General features: G+C 47.0%; 1 protein-coding gene across 5 annotated transcripts in view; it reads left to right on the forward strand.

Moving 5' to 3' along the window:
* Ifnar2 (interferon alpha and beta receptor subunit 2) overlaps positions 1 to 16,733 on the forward strand; it is a 39,046-nt gene extending 22,313 nt beyond the window's left edge. For all 5 annotated transcript variants that reach the window (XM_052741159.1, XM_052741158.1, XM_052741160.1 and 2 more), the window contains 4 exons: positions 3,254 to 3,420; positions 5,542 to 5,719; positions 12,042 to 12,166; positions 14,483 to 16,733. In XM_052741159.1, the coding sequence (XP_052597119.1) occupies positions 3,254 to 3,420; positions 5,542 to 5,719; positions 12,042 to 12,166; positions 14,483 to 15,205 (1,193 nt within the window). In that variant the 3' untranslated portion in view covers positions 15,206 to 16,733. The remainder of the gene's footprint in view (positions 1 to 3,253; positions 3,421 to 5,541; positions 5,720 to 12,041; positions 12,167 to 14,482) is intronic.
* Positions 16,734 to 16,776: the final 43 nt, after the last annotated feature.

The following is a 16,776-nucleotide window of genomic DNA, read 5'->3' on the forward strand; positions in this document are numbered from 1 at the left end:
TGTGTCTCTCAATGTCATCAGTGGTTTGACACAAAAGAGGAAGGTTGGCAAAGGGGTTTGGCGTGAGAGCGGGGCTGACTTCTGGCCCTACCTTGTGTGGTCATTTGGTTGCTCAGAGCCTCAGCTTTGCAATCTGAAAAGTGGGTCCATAACCCGGACTTCTCACATTATTGTGCAGTACCTGTATAAGGCAGGTTTTCAGTAATTGCCACTGTTTTCTGGTTCTCTTTACATCCTGACAGGAAGTGGGGAGGAGCCTGACAGGAAGTGGGGAGGAGCCTGATGGGAAATGGGGAGGAAGGTTTGCATGGCTCTTCCTTAGCTGTCACATCAGTTTAGGCCAGTGTCTTCCTGACTACCACAACCTGTCTGAGACCCAATAAAACTGCGTATGTGAACACCTTGGGCCAGCTCACAGGTGAGTGGAGTCAGGAGTTGGGTGATCCCTTTCTCTCTTTCCCTGTGTCTGAAGGCCACTCCCTGGGCACTTGTGTTCGTGGCTCCAGTTCCATTACCTTGTCAATTTCTAGATTTATAACAGGTTTCCAAGGTAATGATTTGGTTTAAGCACGCTGTTACAGACCAAGTAGGCGTGTTGTACCCGTTTCGAGAACACACCCCCCCTCGAGACCACCAAGGAGCTGGTTTCCTGTGCAAGTACATAAGGGTCCTTTTATTGTCAGGTCCAACCCGGGCCACCACCAGGCAGAAAGGAAATGCGGCGGTGGCCACAGGCCCAGGTGTGGAGAGTTTTTATAGAGAAAACTCGCAAGCCTGGAGTTGGCATCTTGGGATTGGGTATCTGGACATCTTCAAAGGCCGTAAACCACAGACAGAATGTCTGCAGGAGCAAACTGCCCTGTGTCTGTTCGAGTTGTCATGGCACTTTCCTGAAGTCCTTCCTGGAACTGAGGACAGCAGGTGGTCTGAGATGGTGGCCCTCCCCTAAGGTGGGATCTGTGTTGCCTTCACAGGTGTGTGCACGCACACATACTTGGCAAAGTGGTAACGGTGGCTGAACCATGACCCGTGGCTCAGATCTTCCGAGGTCACTGCAGTGGTATGCAGTCTTTGGATCGACCTTCCTATCTGTGCATACACTCACAGAAAAGAAATTGAAGAACCATGTATAGATCATGATAAGGAATATGTATTAAAGTAATGGGTGTTTTTCTTGATTGAAACGATAAAGATGAAAAAGATACTAAAACCTAAGATCACCAGGTGTGGTGGTGCACACACCCCTGTAATCCCAGCACTGGTGAGCCTGAGACAGGAGGATTACTGCAGGTTTGAGGTCAGCCAGGGCTACATAGAACGTAGGAAGCCAGCCGAGGCTACATAGTAAGACCCTGTGTCAAACAAACAAACAAAACCCCCAGGATTAGAAAAACAACACAGACACCATGTTTTGACACCATTCTTCTGAACATGTGTGTGTGTATACATATACATATATATATGTGTGTGTGTGTGTGTACATAAAGTGACAAAAGCCAGCAAGACGGCTCAGTGAGTAAGGGCACTTGTCACCGACCTGTTCAATCTCTGGAGCCCACATGGTAGAGAGCAAGCTGACTCCCAAAAGTTGTCCTCTGACCTCTACACATGTGCTGTGATACATGTGCCCACACACAAATAAAATAAAAACTTTAAAAAAAAAACACCTTAAAATAGTAGATGTATTTATTTCTATCAAATATGGAGAGAATAAATAGAATAAAAAGCCTTAACATGTGACCACTCTAACCAAGAATTCCTCCTTAATAATTTGTTATAAAGAAATGACCGAGAGGATTGGAGCAATGGCTCTTCAGTTAAGAGTACGATAGTGTTCTGCAGAGCTGCTGACTTCAGTTCCCAGCATCCACAGGGTGGCTCACAACCACCTCTAACTCCAGCTTCAGGGATCTGCTGCCCTCTTCCGGCCTCTGCAGGCAACTGCACTTGTGTGCACATTCCCCACAAACATGCACACATACACATCATTTAAAATTAAAACAAACAAACAAAAAAGAAAACCCCCAAACGTTTAAAAGGAAAAAAAGCCAGGCAGTGGTGGCACACATCTGTAATCCCATCACTCAGGAAGCAGAGGCAGGTGGATCTCTGTGAATTGAGGCCAGCCTGGTCTACAAAGTGAGTTTCAAGACAGCCAGAGCTGTTACACAGAGAAACCCTTTCTCAGAAAAACCAGAGAGAGAGAAATGACTAAGGACAAATGCGAAGATTTAGTTCCAAGAACACTGAATAACACATTGATTCTTTTCATAAATATTAAGGATAATCCATTTGTTCAAAATAGTGAATCAGCTGGGGTCTAGAACACAAGGATTTACATTCAACCTGGAAAGTTATAAGGTGAGCTGGGGGTCAGTGATACCCCATAAAGGCCAGAGAAGAAAACTTTAGACTTTGCAGGCCACATACAGTCTCTGCCTTGGGTTGTTCTTCGTGTTTTCCTTTAAGATCCCTAAAAGACAACAAAATCATCCAAAAGAAAAAAATCTGAAATTGCAGGTCGTGCCAAAGTCTAACCCACGAGACATGGTTTTCTAACCTTTGGGGTAGATAAATAGGTATTAAAATGTGTATGAAATATAATTAGGTGAGCCAGGCATGGTGGCTCATGCTTGTAACCTCAGTACTGAAGAACCAGAGGGAGGGAATTGTGAGTTCAAGGCCATCCTGGGCTGTGTAGGAAAACTCTGGGTTGTTTTGTTTGTTTGTTTTAAGTAAAGTGAAATTATAAAAAAAAAAATTGTGGGTTAGAAGGACTTAATTTCAGTGTGTGTGTTTGTAAGCATGCATATGCATGTATAGCCATTTATTTATACCCCAGTTAATACTTGTGAGTACATATATATTTATATACATACATTGTAGAAAAACTGATTATACTCAAAGAAAATTCCCACCTGTATTTTCTATAATTGTATGTTGTTATTATTATATTCATGTTGAATTATGAAAACAAATCATTTTAAATTTTGTATCTAGAATACAGCTTGAGAATTGGGACACTGTTGCCCTCCATCTCAAATCTGTCTACAATGTGCCATAATGAATCACTTTTTTATTCTGTTTTTCACGAGTAAATCCAAGCAATGCTCTACAGCCAGAATTAGAAGCCCATTCAGACAGAATTAGCCTGTCTTTAGAAGAAATGGCATTGTGTCCGACAACATGAGAAGCTATCGTTACATATCTAAGCACTGACTCGTACTCATTTCTCATTCTATTTCCCGCACAGTTACAGTTGAGCCGCCAGAGTTCGAGGTTGTGGGCTTTACGGATCACATAAATGTGATAGTGAAACTTCCACCTGTGACTCCGAAGATATACGGGGAGAGCATATGGAAAATACTAGGTTACACACCACTTGTCATCAAAGAGCAGGCGGGGAAAAGCATTAAGATGGTAAGTGGATCCTCGTGTTCAGATCAAAACAGTGCCGAGCTGGCTGTGTCCATCTTTTCAAGAACTGTGTAAAGTCAGGGAAGGGCTGCCTTAGAGGAGGTAGCTCAGTGTCTTCTGTCATGTCCAACACTCAGCATTGCAGAGAGAGAGAGAGAGAGATGGGGAGGGGGTAAGAAAAGGGGAGAGGACTTGTATCATCTACTGTCACATTTCAGCCACGCTTCTTCATGTTCAAACCATGAATTGCAGCATTTTAGACTATTTCAGAAATGAGGTGTGTTTACCAGGATAATAACAGCACTGTAGGATGAAAGCTATAGACAGCAGGCCTCTTCTTTATTAAAGAAAATCGGCCTTTAAATCAAATTCAATTGTGAAATAAAAAAAGGCCATTGGTGTAACCCAGGCAACAGGTGGGAGTAGCCTGGACCAGTTGTTGGTGATGTCATCTTCCAGTGCTACATGTGTTTTATAAATGGACTCTACAGTGTGGTAGAGAAAAGTTAAAGCCACAGCATGTTACAGTTGCCATTAGCTGAAATACGAGGACCCTGGACGAAGCTCAGGTAGGATGTGTTAAGTGTGAGATGTCAATATGGCGTTCAGAAGGAGACTGTGGCAGACATTGCAGGCCCGTGTCTGGAGATAAAGGGAGCGTCCTTTGGTAAGAGCGCCTTTGGTGAGTCGTGGGGCAGAGCCTGGTTAGAATGGGCTCCAGGAAAGCCTTCCAGGGCATGGTCTCCTCCCGAGCCTTTCTTTTAAAGGGAAGGAATGCTCTGCAGCAGCGGCTGTAGAAGGCGAGTCTGAGAGGAGAGTTTCTAAGTGGGAGACGTGACGACAGCATGTCCACGCGCAGCTAGAATGTCCTAGAGAAGGTGATCGTGGAATCTCCGTGGAATGTCCTAGGGAGTTAGTGGAATGTTCCGAGCAAAGTAAAGAGTGCCTGAGGCCGGGAACAGAGACCGTGGAGCACACAGCACAGACCCAGAAAGAAGAGCGCGGCTCAGTCCGTTTCTGTTCCTGTAAGGAAATACCTGTGGCTATATGCTTTATCGAGAAGGAGGTTTATTTTGACTCTTGCTTTTGGAGTTAAGGTTGAGAGATGGTGTTTGATGATGGCCCTCCCACTAATAGACCATCACCTGAAGAGAACAGGGAGTATGCATGTGTGTGTTCAGGGGTACTTTTCTTTTGGAGCCACCAGGGTTTAGTCATGGGGCTCGGCTTGAATGACCCAAACTAGTCCTCATCACCTCCCAAAGGCCGCGCCTCCGAACGCTATTGTCAGTTAGGGTTCAGCCCCCAGTCAGGATTCTGTTTCAACATAGGAACCTCTGGAGGGCACACTCAACCGTGTCCAAACAGAAGAGGTCACCTGCTTGGCGGGAGCCTGTGCTGGTGAAACCGCCAGGTACCGTCCGTCATAGGCATGCTCAGGCTGCTGGGAGCCGACTTCACACCCTTCCTCTGGGAGGCGCCAGCCTTGCTGCTGCCCCATCTCCACCCTGTCCCACTTCCCTTCTCCGTTACTTCCCTCCATGCATGAGCTTGTGGTTTGTTGAGCGTCTGCCTGTTTGATTAGTGGCCCCCTCCTCAAAGAGAAGCTGGTAGACACGGTCTTACCAAAGCCTTGTATGGCTAGAAGTCCCAACGTTAGGAATTGCTGCAGAGAATGCACTTGAGATACTGTAAAATAAGACGTTTTTACCAAGTTACTGTTTAGGGTAGAGGTGGGGCTGAGGAAACACCATGATATAGTAGAAATGACGTCATGGAAACCTTCATTCCCTTTAGGACTTTTTCTTCTCATCCATAAAATGGAGCTGATAGGCCAGATGTCATGGTTTTGAAATATGTGCATATGTATAAACATGTGGTTTGGTGATAAATTGCTTGCTTCTAGAGATTTATAACCCTTTTCACTAGTTAATTCTATGATGTTTTCAAACCTGTTTATGATTTGAAAATGGAGCCTTTGGGCCTCACTTCTCACCAAGGTCTCAACTGATCTCTCTCTCCCTCTCTCTCTCTGTATGTGTGTGTGTCTGTCTGTGTCTGTGTGTCTGTCTGTGTCTGTCTCTGTGTGTGTCCGTCTGTGTGTGTCTATGTTTCTTTTTACAGCACAAGCCCAAAATGAATAATGCCACTGGGAACTTCACCTATGTCCTTCGGGACTTACTTCCAAAGACAAACTACTGTGTATCTGTTTATTTTGAAGCTGAGAACCCCAGTAAAGACCTGGAAGCCCCTCTAACGTCTCCCCTTAAATGCACCCTCCTTCAGCCTGACCAGGAATCAGGTATGGTTAGGTTTTTAAAATTTGCACTTTTATTTTGATGGAAAATCTGCTGAATGAAAGAAAAAAAGAAGCTCAAGTTCTAGTATGCTACTTCTTCCAATAAATGCATGTCACGGAGCTGTTCCTACTGGTCCGTCTCTAATGTCTGTCCTGCCGTAAGAATAACCAAATATCTGCCTGAGAAGGTCAGATCCCTGGCACTTTCGTTTAGGAAATCTGGGTTAAATCAAGCACTGTGTACCCTTTGGCCATTGTTTGTGTGTAGTGCTAGAAGACTCGAAGTTGCTTGAAGTCCTGGCATTAAAAGCCTGGGAAGGTGCAGGATGGGAACTGGGGCCTTGGGTGTGAGTCCTAAGAATACTGGCTAAGCATGTAGAGGGCAGGAGCCTTCTGAACAGAGAGGAGACAGCCCCTGGTGAAGCCAAGAAGCCTTTCTCTCACAGACCCTGAAACACCCCAACCTTTCTTTATCTGAGAAGCCGAGTGGCCAGAACAAGGGAGCACCGGCAGGGAGCACAGGTGTGGTGGAGCACTCAGCCTTCGGGAGGTGAGGCAGGATGATAAGAGGCCACCCTGTGCTGCGTAGGAGTTTCAAGCCAGCCTGGGTTATATAGCGAGAGCCTGTCTCAAAAAAGAAAAGACACGGAAAGAAGAGCAGTTGAGTTTAGGCGCCCTCCCGATTTTCTCAGACAGTCGCTAGCTCTCCAGGGACCTCACTAAAAGAAAAAGGTTCTGAAAAGCCCCCTCAGAGACGGCTTTCTAAATCCCTGAGCCCCGAAGACAGCCTCCTAAACATTGTCATGCATCAGAGTAAAATGAAGATTGTATTTGCAAGGGAATGGAGAGATGGTTTGAACCGTAAATGTCCCCCACAGATGGGCACATAATTGGAGCTCTTGACCTCCAGCTGATGGCACTATTTTGAGTCTTTCTGGAAACTTTGGGGGGTTGGATCTAACCTTTGAAGGCCATACCCACCCCTGGTTCCTGCTGTGTGGCGTGTTCTGTTTCTCATCCACCCCTTGAGTGGCTTCCCGTGCACACTCCTGCCATCAAGCCGAGCTCCTCTGCCCCTCCTTCCCTGCCAGGATGGACAAACTCTCTGAAACCTTGAGCCAAAGCAAATCTTGTCATTTCTTCTCTCGGGCAGACTGCTATAATGTTGCCAAAGTAACTGTTACAACTGACTTAGCTACTTGGGGGATCCAGCAAGCTGCACAGCCTGGCTCTAGAGAGGTCTGATAGCAGGGTGACTTCATGGTCTCACTGACCTCCTCCAAGCCAAAGGATGCACAGACTGATATTAAAGGCGAAAGGCCAACCTTTACCTTGAGTTGTATTCCAGTCTCTGTAGCATACAGGTCCGACAAATCTATCAACATCCACCCCAAACAAGTCAGCATATTCGTGTCTGACACCAGGCCTCTTAACTCCACCATAGCCAATACTTCAGTCCATTTCTGACCCATTACCCAGTCAGAGCAGAGCAGGCAGGATAAGGACCTATTTCCACAGGACATCCCCCACTTCAGATGCCAGCCACAAGTTCAAGGTCTTCAGGCCACATGGGCTCCTGCCCAACTTGGCTATAAAATCGAAGTCCCCAAAATTCCTCTCAGATACAATAATTGTATGATGTGCCTCCCAGAATGTATTTGGCTATTCAGGGTCAAGGTCCTACATGAGTCCAGTGAAGAGCTTCATGGGACAAAGTGATGGAGGGTCTGGACACGGGGCTTCTTCTGTGCGGTCAGCCTCCCTGAACGTCAATATTGTTCACTGACCCAGAAGAACACCAAGTCCCATGTTCAGGCATTTAGCTGGGTCTAAGGCACTGGCCACAGCATGAGACTTAATCTCCTAAAGGAGGGCCAGACTAGAAGGGATTGCACTGTCACACTGGTTACTTTCTCTACCAATCAGCCCCCATCCTGAAGCTGTCTCGCTCCAGGGGTGACTTCATTAGCATCAACTTAGATGTAGTTGCTACCTTCGTCTTTTTTCTGCTGCTATAATGAAATAACCCAAGTGGATAACTTTATATAAAGAAGGGATATTTAGGGGAGTGGAGAGATGGCTCAGTAGTTAAAAGCACTGGCTGCTCTTCCAGAGGTCCTGAGTTCAATTCCCAGCAACCACACGGTGGCTCACAACCATCTATAGTGGGATCTGATGCCCTCTTCTGGCATAAACTCCTACATGCAGATAGAACACTTATATACATAAAATAAGTAAATAAATCTGGGACAGACAGAGAGAGAGAAAGAGACAGACAGACAGACAGACAGACAGAAACAGAGACAGAGACAGAGAGAGAGAGAATTTATCCTATGGGCTGTGAAATCCAAACTGGGAAGGCTTCCTTTCTGAGTCATAGCATTGTAGGAGAAGTCACATGCCATGGAGGGGAAGTAGCAAGCTGTTTTATGCCAAAGTCACATCGGCAGCATCTCACCCATTCCCATAATGACTCCATACATGAGGGCAGAGCCTGGTGACCCAAGCACTTCCTAAACACTCCACCTCCCTGTACCTTCTCAGTGGGCACTAACTGCACAGGAGACTTTGCAGCCGTAGCAGACCCCAAGTGGTGCCTGTTAAAAACAGCAGCTTTTACTAAGGGAATTTCAGGAGGTTTGAAGCCCTGTGCCTAGAACCGGGAACAGGAGGGAGAGAGAGAGAGGTGTATTTGAACATATGCATACGTATATATACTTGTACATAAAACATCATGATCTTATATACAGATAAAAACTCTCACAAGCAATAATAATTCAAGTTAGGGTCGATGAAATGGCTCAGTAGGGAAAGGTGCTTGCTGCCACGTCTGATCCCCAGAGCACACACAGTGGGAGAAAAGAATGAACTCCAGAAGGTTGTCTTGTAACCTCCACAAGCACACTGTGGCATGTGCATGCGCGCACACACACACACACACACACACACACACACATACACACATACACACACACACACACACACACACGCACACACACACGCACACACACACACGCACAAAATAAAAAATAAATTCAAGTTAGCAGAACTGCAGAGGAAGGTTTACTGTGATGAGTTGCTAACTCAGCAGCTGGCCATTCTCTGGAGGCTGACCTACTCTCCCTCACCCCACCATGCTCCACCTGCTAAGACATGGGCTTGCAATAGCATGCTGTGGGGCCATCCCACCATCATCCGGTGTTAAGACATCATGTTATGTGTCTTCGGCCTCCCTTCTGTCATTAACTGAGACAGTTAAAGGGCAAGGAACCACAACTATCCAGACAGGTGTGTTTTCTTGTCTGGCCCTCAGCAATCACACAGATTCAGATAATATGACCCCTCCCACTGACCAGCTGCCATCTGAGCTGCTCTCAACCAGCAAAACCAGTGGTCCAGCGGATGCAGCTTGATGGACGGCTGAGACCAGGGCTTACTCTTAGGGTAACAGCCACCGGAGGATTTTAGCCCAGAGATATGGTGAGACGTCAACCCCTTGTTGATTCCTAAATTCATCGGTGGTCTCTTAGCAAACCCTGAGGATCTAGTCACTTGACAAACACAGCAGTGGCAGAAATCGCAATCTCCGACATTGTGGGACTCCCACCACAGAAGGAGGCAAAATCTTGAGATTAAAAGATAGAAATAAAATGACAGTAAGAACCATGGCGGGGTGGGGGGCAGGGAAAGCAAGACAGTAGGTGAGGGAGTGTCTGGGGAGGGGTGGGCAGCCACTATTTTAAATATGGCCATCTTGGCACACATCCCCTTCAATTCCTGTTCAATTGTGATTTGTGTGGAGGTGGGCCAACCTCAGATGCGGGAGCAAGTGTAGACCAGCAAGAACTTGTAGGTGCCCTCAGCATGGGTGCCCTTGGCTCAGCAGCCCGATCCCAAGGGCTTCTCGGGAACTTGTCACACCCTCCGTCACGGGGGTGGTGAGTCGTTCTGGGTGGTGTGATCTCCAGGTGGGAGCAACTTTGCCTTGGCCAAGGTCAAGTCCTTTGGAAGCAACTCACACTTAGCTGTTAGCATGCAGCGAAAGCATCCATGGCTCGCTGATGGGTAAAGGGGTGTGGGTGGGACACCGACAGCATCCGCCACCAATGGCTAAAGGGAGTACTTCTTGGATGAGGGCCCAAGGGAGGTGTGGTGGGCAGAGGAACAGTCATATAAAGATATCTGTATCTTGACCCTAGATATGTCAACATGCTTCCTCCTGTGGCCAAAGAGGCTTGGTGGTTCCTAATAAATTCAGAATGGAGATAGATTATCCCAGGCCACCCATGTGGGCCTCCTGGGGACACAGAGGACCTTACAAGGAAAGGAGACAGAGGACAGTGAGAGACTGGGAGTCACCTGTCAGCTGGCTCTGAGGAGAATGAAGGAGGGGCTCTCCAAAGCAGAAAAAGGCACAGAAATGTGCATGCTCATCCCTCTGATGCCATCCCACAAACACCGTGACCTTGATTCCAGTGAAACTCATTTTGGATGTCTAGCATCGGAATTGTACGCCAATCTGAGTTGAGCTGGGCTTTGCCACCTTGCTTCTGTAGGCAAGACCATAGGAGCAAAGCAAATGCGTCTCAGAGACATAGCAAGGAGGGAATTCCGGAAAATGGGTCCAGCGAGTGCTAAGCGCCTGGAGCAGCGCTGACTTGCGGTGAAGTGAGCAAAGGAGGAACAGTACCCGCCCGGTTTAGGTCAGAGAGGGTGGGAGACTCCAGATGATGTAGGTCTTGACAAGTCATTAGGAGCAGATCTAACTTAGGATGTAGGGGGAGCAATGGTATACCACCAAGTGAGGGATCCAGGCGGCTCCCTGGCAGTCATTGCAATAGTCTGAGTGGTTCTCATCCAGAGAGACCAGCGGGGAGGAGCTCCGAGAAGCGTTAGCCATCATCGGTCCACTGCAGAGAACAGCAGTCTTAAATCACCGTCCTTGCGGAAAGACAAGACACATCCAAGGCCGAGATTTGAAGATACAAATCTGGCCTCCGCTTCCCAGAAGGAGCTGATCCAACCCTCTCTTAGGAAGCAGATCTACAAATGATACCCGAGTAATCGGCCACCACCCGAGAGAGATTTATTTTGTGTTACCACTAAGCTAAAACCAAACACAAGATCTTCCAGTGACGAAGACGTCTGAGACAGATGACAAACCGCCCTGTGGGAAGCGTTGCTCTGGCTTGCTGCTGACTGCTGTTTGCACGATGCGCTTTGTGGGGTGTCCTCTGAGCTGACTGCACTTTGTAGGGTGTCCTCTGAGCTGACTGCACTGCTCTCCTGTAGACTCTTTAGAAAGTCGGGTAGGCCTGTGAGTCATCTGTGAGTCAGAATCCTCATGTCATGCCAAGGCCTCGCCCCTGGGGGTTATTCGGGTTTAGCTCTCCCTTCTTAGGAAGTGTGTAAAGATGTAGTGTGTCTGAAAGCTGTGCCTCTGAGCCTAGGCCTGGGGATGCTCCACATTCACTCTCCACGGGCCGAAACTGGGTTCGGAAGTCAGTGTTAACCACCAAGGCTCTCATTAATTCACTTTTTAGAAGGCTTGAAGTATGCAATCCATTTTCAGTACCTTTCTCTATGTCTGTTTTCCCTGAAGCTCTGGATACAGGGTTCCTGCTAATTTAGATCCTTTCTGGAAATTTAAGAGAACTGTGCATGAGGCAACTCACTGCACCTCAGGCCATTTTACTAAAGGGAAACATCTGCTTTCAACTCAGAGGTAGAAATCTTCCAAAAGGAAGCAAGCCAAGGAGTTAAGGGAAGCTCTTCACAGGCAAAGCAAGTGCGGCGTTTGGGTTCCTGCTGTGGTCGAGGCTGAGCCTCCAAATGGCCCAGTTGGTTTTCCAGACTGGTGTTCCATCCTCCAACTCTTCCAGCAGGGGCCATAGGGATGAGCATGCACAGGCATTTGAGATGTGACAGAGAACGAAGGTTTCTAGTTCTGCCCAGTTGTTTTGTTTTGTTTTGTTTCTTTTCTTTTCTTTTGGTTTTTTGAGACAGGGTTTCTCTGTGTAGTTTTGGTGCCTGTCCTGGATCTCACTCTGTAGACCAGGCTGGCCTCGAACTCAGAGAGATCCACCTGCCTCTGCCTCTGAGTGCTGGGATTAAAGGCGTGGGCCACCACTGCCCATCTGTTTCTGCCCAGTTTTGATCTTCAAAGTTTAATATGTCCACTTAGATTAGCTTCCATTCTTTGGTATTTAGCAATATAATTTTTTTTTCAAACTTTTGCTTCCCCTGCGTTAACTTCTGACACCAGACCAATGTGACCATGCATTGAATTTCTTTTGAATAAAGTCATATATCTTTTCATCAACAGGATCGTCAGACTTTGCCAAAGTAGGAATAATTATTGGGTGTCTGATAATGGTGGTCTTCATAATCACCATCATGCTGAAACGGATTGGTTATATATGCTTAAAAAACAATTTCCCCAAAGTCTTGGTATGTAGTTTTTCTATCTTTTTTCTTATTTTAACTTAATAATTTTTATTATAGATGTCACATGCTTGCAGGAAAGAGTCTCATTTTCCGAAAGCATCAGTCATCTTGGTCAGTCTAGATTCTTTGTTATCCCTGCAAGTCTCAAATGCGTTTGGGCATTTCCTGTTTTCTGTGTTTTCTACCCATTCTCCCCTCCCTTTCTCTCCCTTCTTTGCTCTTTTCTGTGTTTTCTACCTACTCTCTCTTCCTCTCCCTCTCCGTCTTTCTAAACCTCCTATGTTTCCACTCAACTGCCTTTCCGACCACTTATTTCTCCTATCATATCCCCCCCCCCTTTTGCATTTTTTGTAACATTTCAAGTAGAAACCCCGTGTTTTCTCCTGATGTAGCTCATCTGCCTTATTCTGTTCTCCGGCAGCCACTGCCTCTCCACAGCTCATAGTTCTAGTCACTTGGTTCTAGCGTTACCTTGGGTCTGTCTGCTGTCACTCTCCATTAAGCAAATCCTCTGGAAATAGGAAAATATGACACTCTAGGCCTAGTGTGTTTGCAGATGCATTTTTACCAGAAAGCTCATTTTGCCAGATGGAGGAATCAAACTCAGAGTCTTGAACATGCTAGTAAAAATTTTAAATGGTTACTGTTTTGAATTTGACAAATCCTTGTTGACGCTCTACTGAATGATGTTGTATTCCAAGTGTTCGTGTGTGGAACAAGGCAAACAAAAGCCCCGCCCATGGGCCTTAGTTTGAAGTGTAGGGCAGACAGTGATAATTTATAAATGAGACTATTAAGCTCAAAAGTTTACATTACTCTGAAGCTAAATTTGTATGTCAGTAATCTGCCCTACATTGTGAGTACTGGTCCAGCAAGGCTAGACAGGGAGACTAAAACCAAAAGGTTTGACAAAGCCACTGTATACTTAAAGTGGCTGTGTTTAATCAGAGAATAAGAATGAAGCTGTTTCCAGCCTCCAAGAAATTAAGTGCACACACCACTGTGTAAAGCCCACTGAATTTTCCCCAACCCAAACAACCATGTAATTTATGCCTAGATCAAGAAAACACACACACACACACACACACACACACACACACACACACACACACACATACATATACACACACACACACACAGAGCCAGCTCTCCCAGAATTCTCTCTTGCCACCTTCCAAAGCACCAATGCTCACAAGATTAGTCCAGATTACTAGTGGCATAGGTTATTTGCCTGGTTTTCATATTTATAGGAATGGATTTTCAGTAGCCCCAAAATCCATACAATTACAGAAGCAGCGAATTACTTTTTTTAATTTAAGGAGTAAATCTAATAACATGCATGCCCATCACATAGGAAAGGATCCAGTCTTACTGAAAAGGTTAACTGTCAAAGGAGAAGCCCAGAAACACGGGTCCAGGCATTAGACGCCTGATGTGTAACAGTGGCTGTACAGTCTGGTGGGGTAACCGTGGCTGGTGACGGGGTTGTCTGTACTAGAGGGATTATATGGGATCCCTCTCCACCTCATGCCACACACAGCTAAATGCATAATAAGTCTAGAGCCTGGGTGTGGAATCCCGAGGCATGGAGTATGCTTAGCAGGCAAAGGGCCCTGAATTCAATTCCCAGCCAGCACACACTCACAGAGAGACAGAGACAGAGACAGAGAGACAAAGACAGAGAGAGACAGAGAGAGAGAGACAGAGAGAGAGAGAGAGAGAGACAGAGAGAGAGAGACAAAGACACAGAGAGAGAGAGAGAGAGAGAGAGAGAGAGAGAGAGAGAGAGAGAAAGACACAGAGAGAGACACAGAGAGAGAGAGAGAGAGAGAGAGAGAGAGAGAGAGAGAGGCCTGCTTCATAGAGCACTTGGGAAGGCAAAGGGACTTAGAAAATGGCTTGCGTCCACGGGCTTCATGCAGCCATAGACAGGGCATCGAAATGCATCTAAATGAACTCTTCCTTGGCGGTGTTTTCTAAGTGATGAAGTGTTCTATTCACACAGCATTTGTGTTGTACTGAGTTCTGTAAACAATCTAGAACGATTGAAAGTGTACCAGAGGGAGTGCAGAGATGGCATGCAAATGCTGTGACATTTTATATGGAGGACCTTAGCATCCTTGGCTTTGGAAATACAGGAGCAGTGCCCGGCAACTGGCAAGTGCCACACAACCATCTGTTATTAATGTGAGCACATCCACATCGCCTCACAGGGCATACTAAGTTTTATGTCAAAGAGCTAATACGAGTGAAAGACTTTCTCTCTCTCCCCCTCCCTCCTTCCATCCTCCCTCCCTCTCTCCCTCTTTCTCTCCCTAGAATTTCCATAACTTTTTATCGTGGATATTCCCTGAACTGCCACCCTCAGAGGCGGTCGACAAGGTGGAGGTCATTCCTACGAACAAAAAGAAGAAAGTGTGGAATTACGATTATGGAGACGAAAGTGACAGCGATGATGAAGTCCCCAAAGCAAGTGCCACTGGTTACACCATGCACGGACTGATGGGCAAGCTTCTGAACCAGGCCTCTGACTCCTCAGCCAACCCCCAGGAGTCCCACCTGGAGGAAGACTCCGCTGCTGAGGAATCTGACGCAGCTGCAGCAGAGGCTGGGGCTGAGCCAGAGCTCTGCACAGAGGCTGCAGTGTGGCCGGGCCTCAGGCCTTCAGAAGACCCGAGTGGCCCCTATGAGAGGAGAGAGAGTATGCTCCAGGACTCCTTCCCCGGGGATGACAGCAGCTCCGTGAATGGGCCGGAGGACAAAGTTATCTTCAATGTAAACTTAAACTCTGTGTTTTTGAGAGCTCTCCACGATGACTCCGAAGAAGCCTCAGAGGTGCTATCTCTTGCAGAAGACATGGTCCCCCTAGACGAGGGTCCCCACAGGACAGAGTCAGGCCTCCTGATGGCCGGTGGGGACGGGACACAACTGCCCCATCCCGGCTTCTCTTCCCAGAGCCTGTGGACTGAGGACGAGTCATCTGAAAAAACGGACACCTCAGACTCTGATGCTGACACAGGGGATGGCTACATTATGAGATGATTCCAGAAGCAATTCATTAGCTCGAGCTGAGCACCTACAGGGTTCTCTTCACAGCCTGACTCGATCGATCCCTGGTGGCCTGCAGGTGTCTGTGAGGGACGGACTAGGGAACTGTAGAGCCCTCACGGTTCTTGCCTTCTCTCTGCAGATCCCCAGTTTGGGGAATCCATCTTGTTTACATGGGTCATGAGCATGCGCTGCTCATCCCCTTTCCACTAATGCACTAAGGGTGTTATGTTTCCCCGGGAACAGTGTTCAGCGGGGCTTTCAGAGGCAGCCACGTCCTCTGGTTATATCTAGGAAATGATTAAATTGAAGAAAAGGACAGAAAAGCTGGTCAAGCAGTGTTTAGCAGGGCTCAGGGAGTGAGCCTGAAGGCAGGCAAAAGGGAAGAGGAAGGGCATGCCGTACATGGGGAGGAAGGGCATGCCATACAGGGGAAGAAGGAGGTGCACGCACAAATCAGGTGCCACGGCCCATTTCCTCCACTCAGAGACGGTCATTCTCGCCCATCCATAAAACTCTCCACAGTAAAGTGGGGGTGGGAGAAGCCATATGAGTAATTCTAGGATCCGACAGGCGACTCAGAGAGAGGACACTGGCGTGGTGGAGGGTGAAGGTGCAAAATCTCAGTGCCTACCGTATTTTGAGGTTTTGGTTTTTGTTTTTAAAGAGCAAAAGCGAGCATTTCAAGGTCTTCAGAATAAACAGGGGATACGAGCCTTCGAGTCCCACTTCACAATTTTTAAAACGCTCTTTGTACAGATTTGGATCACACTCGCTGTGAGTCTGGGAGAGGGAAGTTCTCAGGTGTCACGGAAGGGGAGCCAGACATCTGACGGTTAACGGGTGACTTTGTGGTTCTTGTACGGTTTTTATTTATTGATACTTGATGACCCTTCGATCTTCCACGTCTCTAGCACTGTGATTACAGGAGTGCATTGTCATAAGATTGGACCCAGGGCTTCACGCCTGCCAGGAGAGCACTCCACCAGCCCCCTGTTATTTTCTCACCTCTTTGAGCTTCCGTTACCTCGTTTATGAAATAAAGGGAGTGGGTCGAGTCACCTGCACCACCCTAGAGGCCTGGGACCAATGCTAGAAAGGGGGATCAAGACCCAAGTGGAGGTGCTGAGCCCCAGAGGCACCAGGGATGGATGAAGGGTATAGGACCCTCCCATCTTGCTCCTCTCCCCAAAAGCCAGTTTCTCACGCCTTTCTTCTATTCAGAAAGGGAAAGCTACATGGGTCCTGCCTCAGAGGTTTCTGGTGGGTTCTTCATGTAACTCCTCCAGAGCAATTCAGAAGGCCTCTGAGGAAGAGACCTAATAAAACCCCACAGGAAAGAGACCCTACACAAGCCATCTCTCTGCCCTCCGAATTCATCGATCATCTATCCAGGCTCATTCACTGTTTCTTTTAAGTTTTGCATAATTGCTAGAAAATAGTTTTTAACGCTTGCAATTTTTTTTAATTTTGTATGTTTGAAGGTTGTCAGAGGATAATACAAAAATACTTTTTCATACAAGCCTGTGGTCTTTTGAGTCATTTCTCAATAGAATGTTTCTCAC

This window comes from Peromyscus californicus, unplaced genomic scaffold, assembly GCF_007827085.1.
Source record: "Peromyscus californicus insignis strain IS unplaced genomic scaffold, ASM782708v3 Scaffold_16__1_contigs__length_79575227, whole genome shotgun sequence".
Classification (NCBI taxonomy): Eukaryota; Metazoa; Chordata; class Mammalia; order Rodentia; family Cricetidae; genus Peromyscus; species Peromyscus californicus.